The following is a 22,441-nucleotide window of genomic DNA, read 5'->3' on the forward strand; positions in this document are numbered from 1 at the left end:
TGTTCTGTAGTTGTATTGTCAGATGTGGCAACCACAAGCCACATTGTGGCTTTTGAGTACTTGAAATGTGGCTAGTGTGACTAAAGAACTGATTTTTAAATTATTTAATTTTAATTTAGCTACATGAGGCTAGCAGTGTATTAGATAGCACAGGTCTGTTACCAGTATTGTCTTCCTTAACCTCTTTAGCTTGTTTTGATTTCGTTCTCTCTGCATACCTAGTAATTTGTTTTATCCTAGTTTTAAACCTTAGCCATCCATATGTTCAGTTAAGTTTTTGGCACATGTCTTTGCTTCTTCATTATCTTGTAAGCTTTTGGGTGGTAAGGTATTTTGCTACTTTTATATCTCTTTTACCACCTATATTTTTTTTTAAATTTTTATTTATTTATGATAGTCACAGAGAGAGAGAGAGGCAGAGACACAGGCAGAGGGAGAAGCAGGCTCCATGCACCGGGAGCCCGACGTGGGATTCGATCCTGGGTCTCCAGGATCGCGCACTGGGCCAAAGGCAGGCGCCAAACCACTGCGCCACCCAGGGATCCCTACCACCTATATTTTGATCATCATACATAAAAAGTATTTGTTGGAGGGGAGGTAGTCATCTGGGAAGTAGGGAACTTCAAAATACCACTGAACATTTTTCAGGGTATTGTGAAATTTGGGAGACTGATTTCTCAAGAATATAAAATGGATTTTAAAAATGCTTGGGTGGCTCAGCGATTGAGCATCTGCCTTTTGCTCAGGTCATGACCCCAGCGTCCTGGGATCAAGTTCTGCAGAGAGCTCCTCACAAGGAGCCTGCTTCTCCCTCTGCCTAAGTCTCTGCCCTTCTCCCTGTGTCTCTCATGAATATATAAATAAAATCTTAAAAAAAAATAGTAACAGATTAAGAGCATGACAGTAGATTTAAAATCTGGAAACCTAAAATCTGATCATAGCTCTGCTGTTAATTTTGTTAATAACTTAGACAAATTTCTTAACTTTTCAGGTAAATTTACTCATCTACCAAAATGGAAGATGAATTATTTGGCTTCTAATAATAAAATTCTTTAAAAAGAGCTGGGTTTTCTGAATTAAAAACTATTAACACTGAGAACTAATGTTGTACTAGTTTTATCCTATATTTTTAAAAATGTTCAGGAAGACAAAGTACACATTGAAATGCCCAGGTTTAAAATGCCGAAACACTCTTCTGTGTAGGAAAATACCAAGATAAAAAATTATGTGAAGATCTCATGAGGCTGTGAGTAGGCAGGAAAATAGCAAATCAGCTTTTTTTTGTATCAAACAGTAAATGCAAGCAAAGAAAAATAAAACTATATTCAAGTGATTATTTATTCCAGGTAATTAGTTGCAAATCCAGGAATGAAATGTAGGAGAAAATGTCAGTATGTTATAATGAAGGAAACCACTGAACTGGAAGTTAGAGTGAGATATTTATTCTTCTGATTCCAGTAATTAGCTGTAGGACAGTATGTGGTAAAGTTGGAAAGGGTATTTACTTCTGCATCATCTCTTGACACCTTTAGGACCATAGCATAAACCAAAGAGAATGCTCATATTCTTTTCGAAAGACTTAGAAATAATTCCATTATGTTTCATCTCACTGTTTCTGAGTCAGCTGGCAGAAGTACAGGCTGCCTTTGTTTTCTGTTATCTTCTGAACTAGCATCTTGATACTGCTTTGAACAGTTCCTCATTTAACCGTTTCTCCATCTTCCCCAAATCCTTCCACTGTTTTCTAGAGTTTCTGCTTCTGTGACTTGCAAACTTCCCTGTGTATAATTATTTTTGTTCTCTTTTCCAAATTTAAACCTTCAGTCTCCCTGCCTTAACTGGTAACTGGCTAGTCCCTAAAATTAGTGTCATCTGTATCCTCTTGTGTGGGAGTGCTACCTATATTCATATATTCCACATATATTAAACTTGGGAAAGGTGTGGGTCAGTATCTTCTTACTCTCTGATTTTGCTTTTGTATCATTTTTCCCACTTTAAAAGGAGTCAAACAGGGGCACCTGGGTGGCTTAGTCAGTTGAGCTTCTGATTCTTGGCTTCCACTCAAGTCATGATCTCAGGGTTGTGAGATCAAGCCCTGTGTGGGCTCTGTACTCAATGCAGAGTCTGCTTGAGATTCTCTCTCTCCCTCTCCCTTGCCCCTCCCTCCCCACACTCACTCTGTCTCTCTCTAATAAATCTTTTTAAAAATGAATCAGAGTACTGTCAATTCTCTTAACAATTAAGTTGGTGAGAAATTATAATAGTAGTAATATTTATTGTGCCCTTAACTGTGTAACAGGAACCCCCCCACACACACTTTCTTGAGATGTGATTAACATATAACAACTTGATAACTTGATACACGTATATTGTGAAGTGATTACCACAGTCACACACATAATTACCTTTTTTGTTGTGGGCACATTTTAAGATCTACTCTCTTAGCAATTTTTAAGTGTATAGCAATATTATCAACTATAGTCACCACACTGTCCATTACATTCCCAAAATCATTTGTCTTATAGCTGGAAGTTTGTACCCTTTGACAAATATTTCCCCATTTCTCCCAACCCCCCCAGCCCCTAGCCACCACCATTGTGCTCTGGTTTCTGTGGATTTAGTGTTTTTTTTGTTTGTTTGTTTTCTCACCTTAATTTTTTTAGTTCAGCTTTTTTAGATTTCACATATAAGTGAGACCATACTGTATTTGTCTTTCTCTGACTATTTTACTTAACTCCCTCAGAGTTCAGTTCATCTATGTTGTCGTGAGTGGCAAGATGTCATTTTTTTATGGCTGAATAAAATTACATCGTATATATATTTACCACTACTTCTTTTTCCATTCATCCCCCAATGACCACTTAGGTTGTTTCCATGTCTTGACTATTGTGAATAATGCTGCAGTTAACATAGAGATGTAGGTATTTCTTCAAAATAGGGATTGCATTTTTGAGGGTATATATCCAGAAGTAAGATTGCTGGATCATATGGTAATTCTACTTTTAATTTTTTTTTTTTTTTTTGAGGAACTTCCATACTGGCTCTCATAGTGACTTTGCCAGTTGATGATCTCACCAACAATGCACACGATTTCCCTTTTCTCCTCATCCTCACTAGTATTTATCTCTTGTATTTTGATAATAGCCATTCAAACAAGCATGAGGTTGTGTGCATGGTTTTGATCTGCATTTTGCTGAAGATTAGTGATGTTGAGCATCTTTTAATGTACCTGTTGGCGATGTGTACATTGTCCATAGAAAAATGTCTATTCTTTCCTCTGCCTGTTTTTTAATTGGATTGTTAGGGGCTTTTGCTATTGAGTTGTGTAAATTCCTTATATATTTTGGATAGTAACCCCTTATCAGATAAGTGATTTGCAAATATTTTTTTCCATTCCATAGGTTGTCTCTTCATTTTGTTGATTTTTTTCTTTTTCTGTGCAGAAGCATCTTAGTTTGATGTAGTCACATTTGTTTGTTTTTGCTTTTTTTTTGTTTGTGCATATGATGTTATATTCATAAAAGCATTGCCACGACCAGTGTTAAGGAGTTCTTTTACTTTGTTTTCTTGTAAGAGTTTTATGGCTTTGGTTATTACATTTAAATCTTTAATAGGTTTTGAGTTAATTTTTGTGAGTGGTATAAAATAGGGGTCCATTTTCATTCTTTTGCATGTGAATATCCAATTTTCTCAGCACAATTTATTGAAAGAACTATTTTTTCCCTATTGAGGATTCTTGGCTCCCTTGTCAAATACTAACTGACCATGTATCCATTAGTTTATTTCTTGTTTCTCACTTCTGTTCCATTGACCTGTGTGTTTATTTCTATGCCAATACAGTACTGTTTTAATTATTACAGCTTTCTCGTATTTAAAATCAGTAAGTGTGGGGATCCCTGGGTGGCGCAGCGGTTTAGCGCCTCCCTTTGGCCCAGGGCGCGATCCTGGAGACCCGGGATCGAATCCCACATCGGGCTCCCGGTGCATGGAGCCTGCTTCTCCCTCTGCCTGTGTCTCTGCCTCTCTCTCTCTCTCTGTGTGACTATCATAAATAAATAAAAATTTAAAAAAAAATTTTTTAAATCAGTAAGTGTGATGTTTCCATCTTTGTTCTTCCTCAAGATTTCTTTGGCTCTGCTGGGGTCGTTGTGGCTTCATACAAATTTGGGGTTGCTTTTTGTATTTCTGTGAAAATACCATTAGAATTTTGATATGGGTTGCATTGAATCTGTAGTTTCCATTTATTTGTGTCTTCTTTAGTTTTTCAGTGTCTTATGGTTTTCATAGTACAGATCTTTCACCTCCTTAAATTTATTCCTAACAATTTTATTGTTTTTGATGCTGTAAATAAGGTTGTTCCCTTTATTTCTTTCTCAGATGGCTTGTTGTTTCTGTATAGAAACACAGCTGATCTTTTTGTATATTTTGTATTCTCCAACTTTACTGAATTTATTAGTTCTAACATTGAGTAGTCTTTAGGGTTTTCTAGTTACAGTAATCATCTTTATATAGATATAGTTTTACTTCTTCCTTTCCAATTTAGATACTTTTTCTTTTCTTTGTTTTTTGCCTAATTGCTTTGGCTAGGACTTCTAGTACTACGTTGAAGAAAAGTGGTAAGAGTGGGCACCCTTGTGTTGTTCCTGATCTTAGAGGAAAGCTTTTAGCTTTTCACTATTGAGTGTTACAATTACTGTGATCTTGTCACATATAGCCTTTAATATGTTGAGGTATGTTTCTTTTATATCTAATTTTTTGATGTGGAAGCATGTTGAATTTTGTCACATGGTTTTTCTGCATCTATTGAGATGTTATTGAGATGTTGTTTATCCTTCATTTTATGATGTAGTGTATCACATGTACTGATTTACGTATGTTTAATCATCCATTCATCTCAAGGATAAATCCTGTTTAATCAATAGTGTATGATCCTTTTAAAGTGCTGTTGAATGTGGTTTGGAGTCTTCTGAGAATTTTTGCATCTGTATTCATTAGGATTTAGCCTGTAGTTTTCTTGTAGTCTCTGTCTGGATTTGGTCAGGGTTAATGCTGGCCTCATAAAATAAGTTTGGGAATATTCTTTACTCTTCAGTATTTTAGGAAGAGTTTGAGAAAGATTGGCTTTAAATCTTCTTTAAATATTTGGTAGAAATCACCAGTGAAACCATCTGGTTCTGGGCTTTTTGATTACTGATTTGATACCCTTAACTTGTTATTGTTTTGTTTGTATTTTCTGTGTCTTCATAATAATGTCATGATAATTTATAGGAATATTTGTAGGTAATATTTCTAGGAATTTATCCATTTTTTTTCTAGGTTACCTAATTTGTTGCTGTATAATTGTTCATAATAGCTGCCTGTGAACCTTTGTACTTCTGGTGTCAATTGTGATGTCTCCTCTTTCAGTTATGTTCTTGTGTATTTGCATCTTTTCTTTCATGGTTAGTCTAGCTAAAGGTTTGTCAGTTTTCTTTATCTTTTCAAAAATCAGCTCCTAATTTCATTGTTTTTTTTTTTTCTGTTGTCTATTTCATTTATTTCTGCTCTAAACTTTATTATTTTCTTCCTTCTCCTAACTTTGGGCTTAACTTGTTCTTTCTTTAATTCCTTGGAATATAAATTTTTTTTTTAATCTCAGATTTTCTTTCTTTTATTTTTTTAAAGAGCACACCTGTTTAATAAAAGGAAAAAATGTACATTTTTTTGTTCTTTAAGAAATTTGATTGAGTTGCAAGGAAATGTCTGGTCATGGCTATGTATATCCTCAGGCAAGGCCGTCGGGCAGTGAAGACGGCTGGGCTGTTGTCTGTGTTGCATGTCATTGGGCCCCCTGGGACTGCTCATCAATGCCACTGCCACTCAGGCTTCAGTCCCATGGAAGTGTCCCTAGCTCCATTCCCCAAGAGCCCCAGAGCCTGAGCCTATGTGCCAGGAGCCAGCCTGCGGAGGATGCAGGACAACAGGTGGGCTCCAGGGCTGCTGCTGCTCCTCCTCCTCCTCTCCTTGGAATATAAATTAAGGTTATTTGAAATCTTCCCTTTTTTCTTAATGTAGTCATTTATCACTATCAGGCTCTCTCTTAGAACTGCTTTTGCTGCATCCCTTAAGTTTTGGCATGTTGTGTTTTCATTTTTGTCTCATACACCCTAAATAACAGAACTGAGAAAGTATTAAAGTATTCTCATGTGTGGTAAAAGTGAAAATGGAATGATTTTATTGGAAGCAATTTGGAAATAAATATTTAAGAGTCCTGAATTTTGGGGCACCTGAATGTCTCAGTCAGTTAAGCTTCTGTCTTCAGCTCAGGTCATTATTCCCAAGGTCCTGGGATGGAGCCCTGCATCTTACTCCTTGCTCTGAGGGGAGCTTACTTCTCTCCCTCTCCCTCCCTCTGCCTGCTGCTCTCCCTACTTGCGCTCACTCTCTCTGTCAAAGAAATAATCTAAAAAAAAGGATCTTCAATTTTTCATACTCTAAGAAAATAACCAGGAACTTATATAAATATTTATATAATGTAAGTTTATCAAGTATGATTTATTATAATGAAAATTTGGAAGTAACCAAAATGTCCACAATTAGGAGAATGTCAGATAAATTATGATATACCTTACAGAGTATAATAAGGGTATTTGAAAGCCTATGTGTTTGTGAGTATGTGGAAATATAAATATATACACAAAAATTCTGGAAGATTTTCAAAAATTTTAAGGAAAATGTCAGCAGTTTGATATCAGCAGATCATCTGCTAGGAATTGAAGAGATATTCTTATACAGATTGGATTTGATAAGATTGAAAGGAGTCAAAATAACTAGGTTATACTTTGATGGAGCTATTAACTAATAAAAGAAAGAGCTAGGTTTTTGCTGGGGAAAAATAATGACTTTAGTTTGGGGCTTGTTATTTTGAGGTTTTATTCATGGGGCTATCCAGAAAGAGATAGTCAATATTTGGAAATATGTATGTGGAGATAAACGAAGAAAGAACATGAAAGAAAGATAGTGGGAAGGGGTTAAAATTTCCCATATTTTGGCATGTCAGGTACAGAAGGAGTCCATTGGTGGGCTTGTTATCATCTAAGATATATATATAAGTGATGTACTTTCTACTTTTTAAAAATATGTGTTCATCTGTTTCGGTTTGTGAAAGAATCATTTTGTTTCTCCTCTTACATGAAATTTTGCTCAGTCCCCGAATGGTTTTTGAAAGTGTACATTGTATAAATTCATCTTAAAGTGAAAGAAGCAAATAGAGTTTGATACAACATCCATGTATACAAATAGGTTCTGTTCCTAACCCTGCCTCTTGAACAACTCATTGCACCTCTTTGAATGATGTCTTCAGCTTGGCCTAGAATGGGTCTCAGCCTGGACGTATTTTTGAATGTTTGTGAGTTTTCTTATGTGAATTTTTAAAACTGTTTTGAGTATAGTTGACAGAGAGTTATGTTAGTTTCAGGTGTACAACATAGTGATTCAGTATCTCAATACATTGTGCTAACCTCACCACAAAGTGTAGTTACCATCTGTCACTATACAACACTATTACAGTATTATTGACTATATTCCCAATGCTGTACCTTTTATTTCCATGACTTATTCATTCCATAATTAAAAGTTTGTATCTCCCACTCCCTTTTACCCATTTTACTCTCCATTCCTCTTCCCTTAGGCAATCTTGGTCTGAATCTTTTTGTTTGTTTATTCATTTGTTTTATTTTAAAAATTCTTTACTTTAAAAGGACTTAGTGAAAGCATATTTTGAATCATTTAAATGTCTACCTTATAATGAGTCCTGGGAAGTAATTTTAGTATCTCTGTTTATGATTGTGTTTAGCATAACTTTGGTGCCAACTAGTACAACTTTAATTGTTTCAGTCTAATGGTATTACAGGGACATATTTGTACCTAAATGTTGTATTTGAACATAGTAAAGCCTAAGGGTGTCAGGTAACAAATAAAATTTCACAGCAGTTCAAATAAAGGAAAGACTTTATATAGCAGGATAGTCATGAATAAAATAAAGCAGATTTTTGGAGCAGTCAGTACAGGATTTATATAGCCAGCAATGATTGAGTTAAAGCAAAGTGATTTTCGTCATATCTATTACTGTTATTTGGAATTTTATGGACTTTTCTATTTTGGCTTTCGGGGTGCCTGGGTGCTTCAGGCAGTTGAATGGCCAGCTCAGGATTTCATCTCGGGTCAGGATCTCAGAGTCCTGGGATTGAGCCTTACAATTGTCTCCAAGCTCATCAGGGAGTCAGCTGGAGGATTCTCTCTCCCTCTTCTGTCCCCCCACTCATGTTCTCTCTGTCTCATCCTTAAAAAATACATAAATAAATAAAAAAATTTTAATTCTGGCTTTATAGTTGTATAAGGAGTTATAAGCATAAGGATTTTACATCTGATTTTATATATGTATACTGCTAAGTAACATTATATTCAAAATAAGTATCAGGGATCTGAAATATTTTTTCTCTTTCAAAAAGCAATGTTATTAAATTTTTAATGTACAAACACAGTTTTTCCTGTACTATATGTCACTTCACTGTTAAGATACTTAAGGAGGTCTTTTAAGTGCTCTTTTGAGTGGCAAATTTCAAAAAAAGAGAAAGAAATTGGCCCCATAATGAATGTACAGTTCCATAGAATAGTGTGACTGTTGCCTTTGTCAGTGGTCACCATCCACTTTGAGTTTTAATACACATGAAAATGTTTTACAGTTAAACATTGGAGAAATTGAATTTTTCATAATGTAGATTTGTATTTTTGCCATGCTTATTTCTTCATTTCTTTTCAGCTTAGCCTATCAAAATTTAATACTTTGTTATTGTGACTCGAGACGAAAGATATAATTATCTACCTATTTATTTTTGGTATAAGGTAGCACTGTTTTTAGGGCAAATTCTTTAATAAGGCCAGAACATCTCAAAGCAATCAAATAAAGAGATGTTTAGCATGACTGGTAGTTCTTTAATCCTAGGAGTGTCTAATTTGGAATTGCCATATCTTTGTAGAATTTTAGAGATTTATGATTAATGAGATTAATAAGTTTACCTTATAACCCAAAGGAGAATTGTTTTTATATATTTCCACTGTTGTTTAATATAAATTTATATTGTTTCACCAGTAAGTTCAATTACTTTCTATTTCAGTTTACTTATAATATGAAAACAGTTTGGGATATATACATTATAGATTTGGGGAGAAGGTAAGTTATAAAAATTCTGTTCTTGATACATTTTAAACATCCTTTTTTTATATATTTTAAATTATAGCACTTTATTTAAAGACCTGTGGTTTTACATAATTGAAATATTTTAATTAGATTCAATATATTTGTTAATGTGAGCTCTTATTTTGTTCATTCTTATTTCAAAAATGCTTTTTATTATTTTAATCCCTTGTGTCAGAATTATAAAGCATTTTGTCACTTGCATAGAAGCTTATTGGGAAAACTATTTCCATGAAGAACATATCTCCATTTAAACATTCCTGTGCTCAAATTACTTAGGTTATACATAATTAAGTAGCTTCTAATCTTAAGAAGTAGGATGTTTCTTAAAAATCACTGGCTTTCTTAAAAATTCTTAAAGTATTCAAAATACTGATATTTGTTTTAATTAGAATAGTTATTTTATTCTAACCCGTTCTCTTAGGTATTCCAGTATAATCCTTTAGTTTAAATAGTGTTAGGAAAATTGAAAATTGTATTTCTATAATTTAACATAAAATTTGCCTTATTTAATATTATTATTTTATAAATACAGAAACACCCTTAAATGATCATAGATTAGTTGTTTCATTGATGTATGAGGATAAGGAATTAATCACTTGTCATCAGTGACATAATAGAATACTCTTAATTCTTACGTTCTTTATATAATCCAAAGGCAATTATTAACTATAATTATCTCATGGAGGTTTTTTTTTTAAAAGCAACTCTTATTTTTCTTGCAGTTGATAATTGGAGGAATCCTTTAAACATCTTAAAGTTTGCAAACCATTTTTGAGTTCTGAAAATGAGAATTCAGATAATGTATTTTTCTGATTTCCAGTGCTCTGAGATCACTGTGATACCTGATCTTGGGTTATTTTTAATACCTACATCATTGCTTTATACTTTTAGACAGATATATAGTCTCAATTTGGGTCAACAGAAGCATTCTTAAAATAACTTAGAGAACATATTGATATTAATAATAGTCACCAAAATAGAATTTTAACAAAGAATTGTCAAACATCTTGCTATGCTCAGATTTTAGTTTCATTTTCCTTATTCTTCTGTAAGAGGGTTTTTAATAGGCTAGTTTAATAAACATGATTCCTGGCGTGCTTGGCTGGCTCAGGTGGTTAAGATCTGACTTGATTTTGGCTCAGGTCATGATCTCAGGGTCCTGAGATTGAGCCCCACACTGGGCTCTGCACTCAGTGCTCCTCCCCCTGCTCCTCCCCTTTCCCTCTGCTCTTCCCCCTGCGCGCATTCTCTGCTCCCCTCCCCTGCTCACACATTCTCTCTTTCTCAAATAAATAGCTGAATGGAATCTTTAAAAAAAAAAAAAAACAAAAAAACAAAAACAAAAACAAAACCATGATCCCTTTAGCAGTATTGGAGCTAATTTTATATTTTAATTTTAATATTCATATCAGTATTTAAAATTAAACCCATAAAATGTTCTTTGAATTAAGAACAGGTTTATTAAAATTTTAGCTGAATTATTTTATCTTAAATAATTTAAAAATCTTTAGAGGATGTAGACTTTAGTTTTCATTCTCTCAATCTCTTGATGTTCCCATCAATAATTGGCAGTTTATTTGCTAGGAACCCAGGAAAATAAATGAAGAAGTGTAGGAATGGTTTTAGCAAACAATTACTTTTTTTCCCTTTTTTTAAAAGATTTTATTTGTTCATGAGAGACACAGAGGGAGAGAGAGAGCGGGAGAGAGGTGGAGACATAGGCAGAAACAGGCTCCATGCAGGAAACGTGATGTGGGACTCGATCCCAAGACTCTGGGATCACGCCCTGAGCCAAAGGCAGACACTCAACTGCTGAGCCACCCAGGTATCCCAAACAATTACTTTTATAATCACATGGATTATGTAATAGTTGGGAAATTTTTGTTTGCTATGATGTTTAGTTATGACCTAAGAAAACAGATTAACAATTTTTAGAATTATTTTATGTTTTAGCACAATATACTTTAGCTTTTTTATTAAATAAAAGGTTTTCACCCTTAAATAGGCAAGTTAGTCAATGATGGATTAAAAGATGTTAAAATTTATGTTATTGGTTCAATTCTATGTAGTATTTTTTTATTGTTTTCAAAGAGAAAAATGTATCATATGCAGTATTTAAAAAAACCTCAAGTGAATTTGATTTTAGTTTTGCTTGCTAGCTAAATTATATCTTTTAGCATTTAGGATTTTTTTTTTTTTACCCTTTCCCAATATGACAAAGGTTCCTACATTAAAAATAGTATTGTAAACTCTCTAAAACAGGAATTAGGCTGTTTTCTCAGGATGTAGGAAACAAAGTTGTTAGGCTTTATTTTACTTTTGCCACCAAGATTTCGATAGTTGAGTTAGATAAATGACCATTAAAATCGCCAAGGAGTAAGACAGAAAGGTACAAAAAAGAATCTAATATTGAAGTAAAAGGATGAGGAAGAGAACTTTTCTCTACCAAACACTTTGGCACTATTTTAATCACAACAAAATTTGTCCATCCTTTTTTGAGATTAGGGTAATGTTTTGAAACAACTTCCTTCATAACCATTATTTGGCATTGGTTGAGTAGAGGTAGTCCTCACTTTTCATGGTAGTGTGGGGCCAAAAAAATGGTCATACAAACTAAAACCTACATAATGATTTTAATCATTGGGAAAAATCACAATTGTTCTATGGTCTTTAAAAAATTTTGTCAAGATATTAAAACTTTTATGTGGGTTATGAATGTATATAAGGAAATGAAAAAAATAGTAAAACTATATAAAAATACATTTAATACCATGTATTATAAAACATTAAAAACAATTAGAATTAAAATGTTTTATTTCTTTGTAAAAAACTTATCAAGAGTAGCTTGAACAGTGCTTTGCTATCTCCTTGTATAAATTAGAATAGTAGATCTAGCCAGAGTGAGCATCTTTTCTGTGCCTTGGCAAATTGTCCATTTGGATCAGCTGCCAACATTTTATTTTTGCATTTTCAATGTCAGGAAATATCTGCAAGAGTTTCTTTAATGTGAAGTTTTTGCTGGCATCACTTTCTCAGGGACATCTTCCTTTTTGTCACAACCACTTTCCTCATTTATGTCATTAAGTTTACCTTCACTTAATTCTTTCGACTATGGATCTAAAATCTCTCAAACAGTGATAATGCAACATTTCCACAATTAGCTATTTCTTCTATTACTCCATTTACATTTGAATTCACTTTCACTTCCAGCTTTATCATTTTTCATTTATTTGCTGTACTTTCACCTTTGTCAGCCAATGCCGCCTTTTAGTTATTTGTTTTGTAAAATTTCAGGTAGGTTTAGGAGGCAAGAAGGTAACCCAGCTACATGCTTTGACATCTTTATAGACAGGTGAATTGAATGACCAGTCACCAACTAACTTTGGAAGGAAGTGATCAGTCACTGATTATGATATACATCTCTTATAAACATAGTACTTTGTAGACTGACATGCTAGCAAGGAAGTTTGTATTTATGCAGTTGTAGTTAATATAGTATGGTAGGTGAAATTGCAACCATGTTTTTGGAGACTGGTGTTATTGAACTAAATCTATGATAGCTGAAATCTGTGCCCTGGGAAGTAAGGACTGCCTGTAATTGGAAGAAGGTTGAACTGTTTGATCAATTAAAGATAGGGCCCATGTTGATGAGATTAAAGATGTAGGGCTATTTGTACTATTTGATCTCTGAGCCATTGAACACCTGATATATTTTACGTGGAAGTGGAAATTTGATACTGCTCTTCCAGCTTCTTTAATTCTCTTATGTGCTTCCTTAGAGAAGACCTTTCACACCGTTTCTCTAAAACAAAAACAACCTAGTTGTAGTAAGTAAAAACTGTGGTTTTAGGAGAATAATTGTGATTTATGAATTCATTATGAAGCAACTGACTTTGAAAGTTTTTTTTTCAAAAGTTTTTTTCCAATTTTTATATAAGTTATTCTAATAATTGAAGATGAAAGGTGGCTAGTAAGTAAGTTTTGATTCATTTAGTCAGTAACTCCATTTTCATTGTCTTTATACTAGCAAATATTTTATTGTTAAATGTGAAAGATGAGGTCTTACTCTATTCTGGGTACAGTTGAATGATGTTAATTTATTGTTTGATTTCCTACAGGTGAACTGGCACAGAGGTTGATCTCAAGATGCCATTAGTGAAAAGAAACATTGATCCTAGGCACTTGTGCCACACAGCACTGCCTAGAGGCATTAAGAATGAACTAGAATGTGTAACCAATATTTCCTTGGCAAATATAATTAGACAACTAAGTAGCCTAAGTAAGTATTTTTATTTATATCAATGAAAATATTTCTTGCAAACCAGAATGTTATGCTTTAGAGTATTAAGAAGATGTTCTTATGATTAATTTGGGGAGACGTTTGGTGAGAAGAATACAAAGATATCTTGAAAAGGGTGGCTATTTTAAATAAAATTAATGAGTTTTTGAGTCATTTCTTCTCTGCATGTTTCTTCTGGGAAAGAGAAATAAGGACAATTTTAGGAACAGGATCACATGATAAGAATTACTGAAATTGTTTTTAAAATATGATTTGATCTATGAAGGATAGTGCTAGGGTAGAACTTTTGCTTGCTTATTATCACTGTTAGTTTTTTAGAGGCTTCAATTATTCACTAGTATCTCTCTTTACATATATTTTATTAGCCTAAAGAAATACTTATATATTATCAAATATCTAAAATGAAAAGGTGTGGAGTAGTCACTACTCAGGATTAGGTTAGTCAAGTAGTTGTCTAAAGGACATTAGGAGTCTGACATGCAGCCTGCTGTGAAAGTAGCCAGTGAACCTGGCCTCACAGACAAGAGGCAAGCAGTCCAAATAATAGAGGCCGTTGTAATGAGCAGGTAGGGAAGGAGACAAGCAATGTGTTCCCATTATAAGATTGCAGAACAGAACTGCTAAGTTAAGGCATTAAGTAAATTATATCCAATCTGTCTTTTGAATTGATGCCTTAGCTTTTTTTTTTTATTTTTTTTTGCCTTAGCTTTTTAATAAGATATTTATATTTCATTTTAAAGGAAAAACAAGATGTTCTTGGCCTTAGACATATTCTCTGAGGGATCCTAGATATTTCTTAGCCATACCTACCCACATAGATTGTCCTGATAAGCAAGACCAACGCTTTGCTTTTCCTTTTAACTTTTGTTCTTTCTTTTTGTGATTGAGTACTTAGCACAAGATAAAGAGAGGTTGTTAATCAAATTTGTTTCAAGTGAGAGCATTTGGGCATATACACGTATGTAGCTAGAGAAATATAAAAATTACTTTTGAATGCTCTTGGTTAGAGCACTAAATTTCTACATTACCTCTGAAATAGTTTTAAAAATAAAAGATTTTTTCAGGTTAATTACTGGCAGTGAATCACTAACATATATTTTATTATTTACCTGTTTCTCTCTTGGAAAAGTCAATATAGAATATACTTTTGAGAGAAGTCAAAAGAAGAGTCCTAGATATCATATTGATGTATGTTTAACCATATTTTTAAAGACATTGCTGACCTTTTTTGTGACCTAGCCCTAATTAAATCTAATGTGACTTCATATCAGATTTGTATTACCACATGTACATGAGTACATCGGTTAACATTAAAATACGTATTAAGAGCATAGATGTGACAATGAACTTAGTTAAAAGATTTCTTAAAGTGAATTTTGGATCTGATACAGGCATATTGTTTTAGGTATATTCTCAATGTAGAATTTAGAACTAATAACAATGATTAAGAGTGTTAATTTGCTGTACTAACCCATTTTTTATATAACCTAAAGATGGAAACTTAAGTAATGTTCAAGTCTGATATAATCCATATAAGCAACATCTGTCAGCAAGCACATGGTCATTGTTATATAGCCAAACTCTGAAAATAGAAATAACTTGTAAAAATATAACTAAATTCGATCTTAGATGCTTCAGATTTAGAATCTGAGACTATTGTAGGTATTTTCTAAGCAGTTTGTAGAAATTCAAAAACAAAAGAAAGCCCATAAAATATTGTAGCAAGGTGTAACAATAGTTTACTGCCCTGGAATTAAACTCTCTGGCAGCTTTCCCACTGACCTAGTTGGGAATCTGGAATTAAATTTAAAAGGCCCCTAGCTAGCCAAAATAAACAAACCCATGCACTTTTAAAAACTATGTACATAAAATAGCCAATTGATCCTCTCTCAGAGTCTGTTTACTTTTACTTTGATATTTCATACAGGATTGATGATCTGATTTCCAAACATTTATGCTTCAGAACATTAAAAGAGGAGAGGTATAGGGGAGATAAAAATAGAAGCAGGTATTGCCTAAGCCAGTCAAAAGAAGTAGTTTACAGCAAAGGAAGAAGTGACGTAAGGGAAGAAGCAAGATAAAAACCAGAAAGAGGCCATTTCATGTAAAAGCAGATATTCTTACACATTTCAGGTCTGCTTTCTAGCTTAGAACATTTTGATTTCATAATCAACTCATCACTGAGTCCTCAAGAAAAGGTTAAATTCTGTTTAATTTTGTATTTCTACTTAAGTTTTCACCCAAAGTAGTTAAAATAATTAATGTATTAAATAATCTCTGAATTACTTTGTAAACTTGGCTATCCAAAATGGTTTCAGGTAATTGAGATGTTGACTTTGGTACTGTTGCTAGTACCAAAAGTGTTAAGAGAACACAGAAATAAAGGTAAATTGCAAGGCTTGGCAAGGCTTGGCATGACATCCTCCTGTCTTCTTCCTCACAAGAATGTTTTTCCTAGTAGAGCACAATTCTGTCTTATAGTAGTAACTGAAAACATAGAATTCACTTTCTATAAATTGCTTCTGTTTTACCAAAATTCTTATCCATTTTATTGTTGTCTTATTTAACGACCATTGAGACTCTAATTACCTGAGGGATCTTTTACCTTTGTCTCTTCCCAGGGCCATCCTTCTGTTAAACAGTCAGTTTATGCTACCAAGATAAGCTGATAGCACCTAAATTTGACAGATAGATAGCAAGGTAGGAAGGAGGATAAATAGATTGGCCTGATAAGACTAATTAGAAACATAGACAGTGGACAGATAACACTGAATACTTTGCTGTGTGATAAAGCTACATGGTTCTTTTTTGAAAAGAGCATATACCCCATTTGAATTGAAAGAGTCAAATATGATTAATACTGAAATCATTCTGACCATTGTGAGCATGTATATAATTAAAATCCTGAGTTTTAGATTACAGGAACTGAGAAAAAAAGAGATAAAAATAAGGTGAAGTCATTCCAGGAGGCTTGCCGCACGAAATGCGAATTGAATCAGTCCTTTAAGAAACAAAAGAATTTGGAAAATGGAGAGGAAAGGGGAAGGCAGGCATTTGTAGCTTGTATGAAGAATAGGCAAATGAATAGAGGCAAAAATAAATATATAAGGGGGATTAAAGGGACAGATGATATTGGATAAATATGGCAGACAATGATTTTGGAAGACATAGGATGTTAGTTGAGAGGATTTTGATTTAGATTTTTAACATCATAGATGATAAGATAGTAAAGAGACCAAGTAGGTTCTTGAAGGGTAAGAAGTGTAATAACTTCTAAGGTTAGTTCAAATTCAGATACATGCCAAATCAATTCTACATTGCAAACTTTATGTCTTTTACCTCGAAGAGGAAGAGGAGGTAGATTTGGAAAGTAAGAAGGGCTATGCAAAGAGAACAGATGGGATGTTTATTTTATCCACTGAAGTACTTTAGTACTTAAACCTGTAGTGGGGGGAGCATAGACTCTTTTTTAAAAAAAATCTTTTGAAAAACTGTGGGCCCTTTCTTCAGAAAAATGTAAAAGCACATTTTTAAAACCCTGTGTATAATTTCTGTTGGTTTACAGATTATAAATTAAGGATCCCGGTACTAAACTAAGCTCTTTTAAGGATGAAATTGTCTCTTCTATCTCTGTATTCCTAGCATTTGTATCCCTAACATTTGTTGGATAAATGAATAACTTTTACCTGCCTTTTCTTACACTTGGGACTTAGGGTGCTCTCTTTATCTGCCAGAGAAACTGTGTCTCTGGAAGTGTCTCAGACACCATCCCAAACCCAAAAGTTTTTTCTCTGTGTTTTGTGGCTCTTACCTTGTATTATAGTAAGAGATGCCTGTTGCTGACCTCCTGCCCTGTATGCGGCCAGGTTCTTTGCTCAGTGTGTCACCTTTTCTTATAAATTCTTTTTGAAGCAGACATTTTTGTCCCTATTTTACAGGTGAGGAAATTGATATCAAGGCCTCAAAGTGAATAGAATAAAGATTTGGACTTACTTATTAAATTGCTTTTCATATTTGTTTAGATGTCTGTTTCCCCTCTGTTCAAAACTCATCAATGGCAGAGACCTTCTTCCATCATTTTATATATCCAGGGTCTGGTACAGTGTCTGACACATAAGACATTTTCAGTCAATTTGGTTTAAAGATACATGTAAGTAAGTGAATATATACAAAATATTTTTATTATATTTTTGTGGGCCTTAAAGTTCTTTATTACAGAGACTTTAAAGTTCTGATTTTTTTCTTAAATATTATAGGATCTTCTAGGAAAGTAATTTTATGTTTTGCTTTTTGGTGCTGTCATAAGGTCATACACTGGCTTGGCACAGGGCAAGCCCTCATTCAATGCTTTTTGATTTAACTGTTAATATATTGAAACATTTTGAAAAAATGCAATATTATTCAAATATAAACTAGTGAGATTAATGAATTCATTTAACATATTTCTGACTTAGGCACTGTCTCAATAGAGTTCATTTAGGGTTAAACTTATTGAGCTACATTTAACATACACAGTATTCTTGGGTCTGAAATGTCTCAATTTAGGAAGGCCATTAATTTTTTTCTTTTTTACTCAAAGGTACACATAGTAATTGACTCACCTTTATATTGCAAGTATGTCTTATTTTATATGTTCTAAATACACTTGAATGACGTTTTTGTTGTATGTTGCCTAAATTTCTCCCTGGCTTACTTACTAGGTAGACATTTCTGTTTTTTTCTCCTTTTAGGATAGGGTTATTTTCACTTATTCTTTTCAGTAGTAGAAATTTATATGACTAGAGAAAATACAGTGATTTTAGATTTATGATTTTTTTTAAGAAAATAGAATAAGAAAATATAAAATATCTCCTAAATTTTCAGAGTCCACGTTTTGGGCATATCTGAGACTGGGTCTTCTTTTGGGCTTGTGAAGACTCTTAGGTTCTGCCTGAAAATCAGTTCTAGAGTAGGGCTCATTTATGAATGATAATTTAAAAGAGGTATTATTTGTATGTATTTTTACATCATAATGGTCTCTAACCTCAACAACCGGGCAGATGTAGTATTTTCATTTTAGGCACAAGTCACCTAGCAGGAAGTGGTAGTATTTAAAACCAGATTTCCCAGGGTTTATGTTGTTTTCCCTCCCTGTCTCAATTTGGTTACTTCAGTGTTTAAAAAGCATAAACTTGTTCCAAACAAATGCCAGATTCATCAGGGCAGCACTTTTAAAATGTTAAATTGTTTGATATTTATCTCTGATTACATTAAATTTATGGTATATGTTTCATTTTTGCCTAGGTAAATATGCTGAAGATATATTTGGAGAATTGTTTAATGAAGCACATAGTTTTTCCTTCAGAGTTAACTCATTACAAGAACGTGTGGACCGTTTATCTGTTAGTGTTACACAACTTGACCCTAAAGAAGAAGAATGTAAGTTTTATTCATATTTTCTTTCACATGTATTTTAGGTTTGGTGAGATGAGCAATATATTGAAAAACAGTATTAAACTCAGATTTTATTAGGGGTGTTTTTTTACTCATGGCCTTTGATCTTTGTGTTGTAATGAATCAGTGAATTATCTATAAATAGTAGTAGGACTCTCCTGGCTTTTCTATTCTCTTTCCTTTTGCTTCTTTTTGTCTATTAAATAGCTTTTTAAATAGCTTTTAATTTTTTGACATAAAAAAGATTTTAAGATTTTATTTATTTATTTATTTATTTATGAGAGCACAGGAGGGGGGGGAGGGACAGAGAGAGAGAGAGAGAGAGAATCTCAAGCAGACTCCACCCTCCACCAACAAAGTGTGGAGGGTAGAGAGCTCATACAGAGCTCAATCTCATGCCTCTGAAATCATGACCTGAGCTGAAATCAAGAGTTAGACACTTAACCAACCTAGCCACTCAGGTACCTATGACATAAAAACATTTTTAGCTAGACTTTTTCTCTATTCTTTTTTCTTTTCTTCTTTATAATTTATTTGTATAGTTTTGTCCCAGAAATAAAAATTGTTTGAAAATCACTTGAAATTTTTAGGTTTTATTCTGTTACAATTCCTTTTAATATTCTTTTGCGTGTACATATTGTTAAATTACTAAACTCTAATTATTTTAATGTTATTCCTCACTTTAAATAACCATTTCTCAAAAAAACCAAATTGCCTGTATGTAGGACAAAAGTATTCTATACTGAGTATTAAACCAGGGATATCAGGTGTAAAACAATATGTTACAGTCTGAAATAATGGTAAAAACTTTAGTTGTAAAACAACATTTTATACTTTGATAGAATTCACTGAGAACTCTTGTGTCTCAAATTCCTCTTGGTTTTTTTTTTTTTTTTTGGTGGTTATTTCCCTTACAAAAAAAGAAATGGAACTATTCAGAACATAATTTCTATATTTTCCCTAGAGAATTATTTAATGTATGTCTCTTATAACCTTTTCTTCAGAATATTTTCTTGCTGAATAACATTTTTAGTATAAGTGCAAGTTATATGATAGACCTAAACTTGAATGAAAATAATAGAAGCTATCACTGGAAAAAGCAAAAAATAGAGTGTAATAATAGATAGCTTCATGATTGAACCAACTTCTTTTGATGTAACCTAATTTAAAACCTAAATATAAGTAGACAAGTACCGTGTTAAATTTCTATGCTTCCAAAGATATAAACTCAGATCTGGATGTGAAAAATTCAAAACAATACTTTTTCTTCTTGAACAGCATTAATGAGATATATTTCATTGCCCTACATTTAACCTGTCTAAAGTTAGTGTACAGCTCAGTGGTTTTTAGTATATTCACAGAGTTACACAACTATCAGCATAATCAATTTTAGAACATTTCGTCGCCCAAAAAAAACCATCCATATATCTATTAGCAGTCACTCTATTTTCCCTTTCCCCCAGCCTCAAGCAATCACTAATCTACTTTCAGCCCCTATAGATTTACCTATTCTAGACATTTCTTATGAATGGAATCATGCAGATGTGGCCATTAGTGATTGACTGATTTCATTTAGCCTAATGTTTTCATTATTGGTTCATGTTGTGGAATGTATTTGCATTTCCCCCATGACTAATGATGTTGAGCATTTTCTCACGGCTTGTAACCATTTAGAGACAAGTGATCCAGCAGGAAGTGGTAGAGCTAGAATTTAAAATCGCTGTTTGTGCCTGCCTTTGGCCCAGGGCGCAATCCTGGAGACTCGGGATCGAATCCCACGTCAGGCTCCCGATGTATGGAGCCTGCTTCTCCCTCTGCCTATGTCTCTGCCTCTCTCTCTCTCTCACTGTGTGCCTATCATAAATAAATAAAATAAAAATTAAAAATAAATAAATAAATAAATAAAATCGCTGTTTAAGTGACTTATCAGATGTGTATCTTCTCTGGTGGTTGTTTTACCATTTTTAAATTGAAATATTTTTTTTTCTTGAGTTTTAAGAATTCTGTATATATGCTTGGTCCAAGCCTCTTATCAAATACACGATTTACAAATATTTTCTCCCATTCTCTGGGTGGTTTTTCTTAGTGATATCTTTTGAAGAATGTACATGTATATTAATCATACTTCATGAAATTCTTGAAATAATTGCTACTGGTGGAAAAATATTTTATGACCATACTTTCAAATATATAATTTACCTCCAAACTTTTTAAAGTTAAACACTTAAGTTATAAATATATGCCATCTAATAACAAAACTACAGAGGTAGTTCCTATATGTAACAAATAAAAATCAACGGTTTCAAAATGCTGTTAAATTTTTTTTTAAGATTTTATTTATTTATTCATGAGAGACACAGAGAGAGGCAGAGATACAGGCAGAGGGAGAAGCAGGCTCCAAGCAGGGAGCCTGACATGGGACTCAATCCTGGGTCTCCAGGATTACGCCCTGGGCTGCAGGCGGCACTAAACTGCTGCACCACCGGGGCTGCCCCAAAATGCTGTTAAATTTTAACAAATATCTTAGCACTCCAGTTAAAATTGGGAATAAAAATACACATACCAGTTAAATAACTTAATATGTTTAAGTGTTTTAAAAAAATGTGCCAGTAACTATCAAAATTGTTTATAGTTTCCTTTAAAATTATGGGGAGCATTGGAGAAGAATTCAAAATCTAAAAGCTGAAGTGAAAAAAATAAAATAAAAGCTGAAGTGCTTAATTTGATATCATTTTGGGGATGTTGAATAAATTTTCAAAATTATTTAAACTAGATTTTTAAACTCAGAGTTCATGTAAAATAACATTATGAATAGAATACTAAATTACAAAGTATAATATCAGTATTTTTGTTTTCTAAATTACTATTTTTTTAATTAAAGATTTTTATTTATTTATTCCTGAGAGACAAAGAGAGAGAGAGAGAGAGGCAGAGACACAGGCAGAGGGAAAAAGCAGGCTCCCCGCAGGGAGCCCTATGCAGGACTCAATACTCTGGGGTCATGCCCTGAGCCAAAGCCACCCAGGTACCCTATGTTTTCTAAATTACTAATTAAATAATTTAAGTAATGGTGAGAAATACCAATATAATTTAGAAAATGTTAATAAGACAAATGATGAATGAGAGCAGTTGAAGATGGAAAAGTGCTTATTAATGGAGCACCTGGTTGTCACAGTCCATTAAGCATCTGACTCTTGGTTTCCACTCAGGTCATGGTCTCAGGGTTGTAAGATTGAGCTCAGCTTTTGGCTCCACCCTCAGTGCACAGACTGCTTAGAGTTTCTCTCTCCTTCTCACTCTGTCCCCCCACCCCTCAACTCTCTCTCTCCCTCTCTCTCTCAAATAAATATTTTTTTAAGTGCTTATTACTTCTATATATTCTTTACATCCTTAACTAAGAAAGTTTTGGGAGGTTAAACACTAGGTTCTATCTTGGTTATATACTTATGGTAAATAAATGAGATGGGAGA

At 33.4% G+C, this 22,441-nt stretch overlaps 1 protein-coding gene across 6 annotated transcripts in view; it reads left to right on the forward strand.

Annotated features, from left to right (window-relative positions):
- WASF1 (WASP family member 1) overlaps positions 1-22,441 on the forward strand; it is a 65,519-nt gene that overhangs the window by 33,156 nt on the left and 9,922 nt on the right. For all 6 annotated transcript variants that reach the window (XM_041745983.1, XM_041746405.1, XM_041746058.1 and 3 more), the window contains exons 2-3: positions 13,357-13,517; positions 18,822-18,956. In XM_041745983.1, the coding sequence (XP_041601917.1) occupies positions 13,385-13,517; positions 18,822-18,956 (268 nt within the window). In that variant the 5' untranslated portion in view covers positions 13,357-13,384. The remainder of the gene's footprint in view (positions 1-13,356; positions 13,518-18,821; positions 18,957-22,441) is intronic.

The sequence above is a fragment of the Vulpes lagopus genome, chromosome 1, assembly GCF_018345385.1.
Source record: "Vulpes lagopus strain Blue_001 chromosome 1, ASM1834538v1, whole genome shotgun sequence".
Taxonomy (NCBI): Eukaryota; Metazoa; Chordata; class Mammalia; order Carnivora; family Canidae; genus Vulpes; species Vulpes lagopus.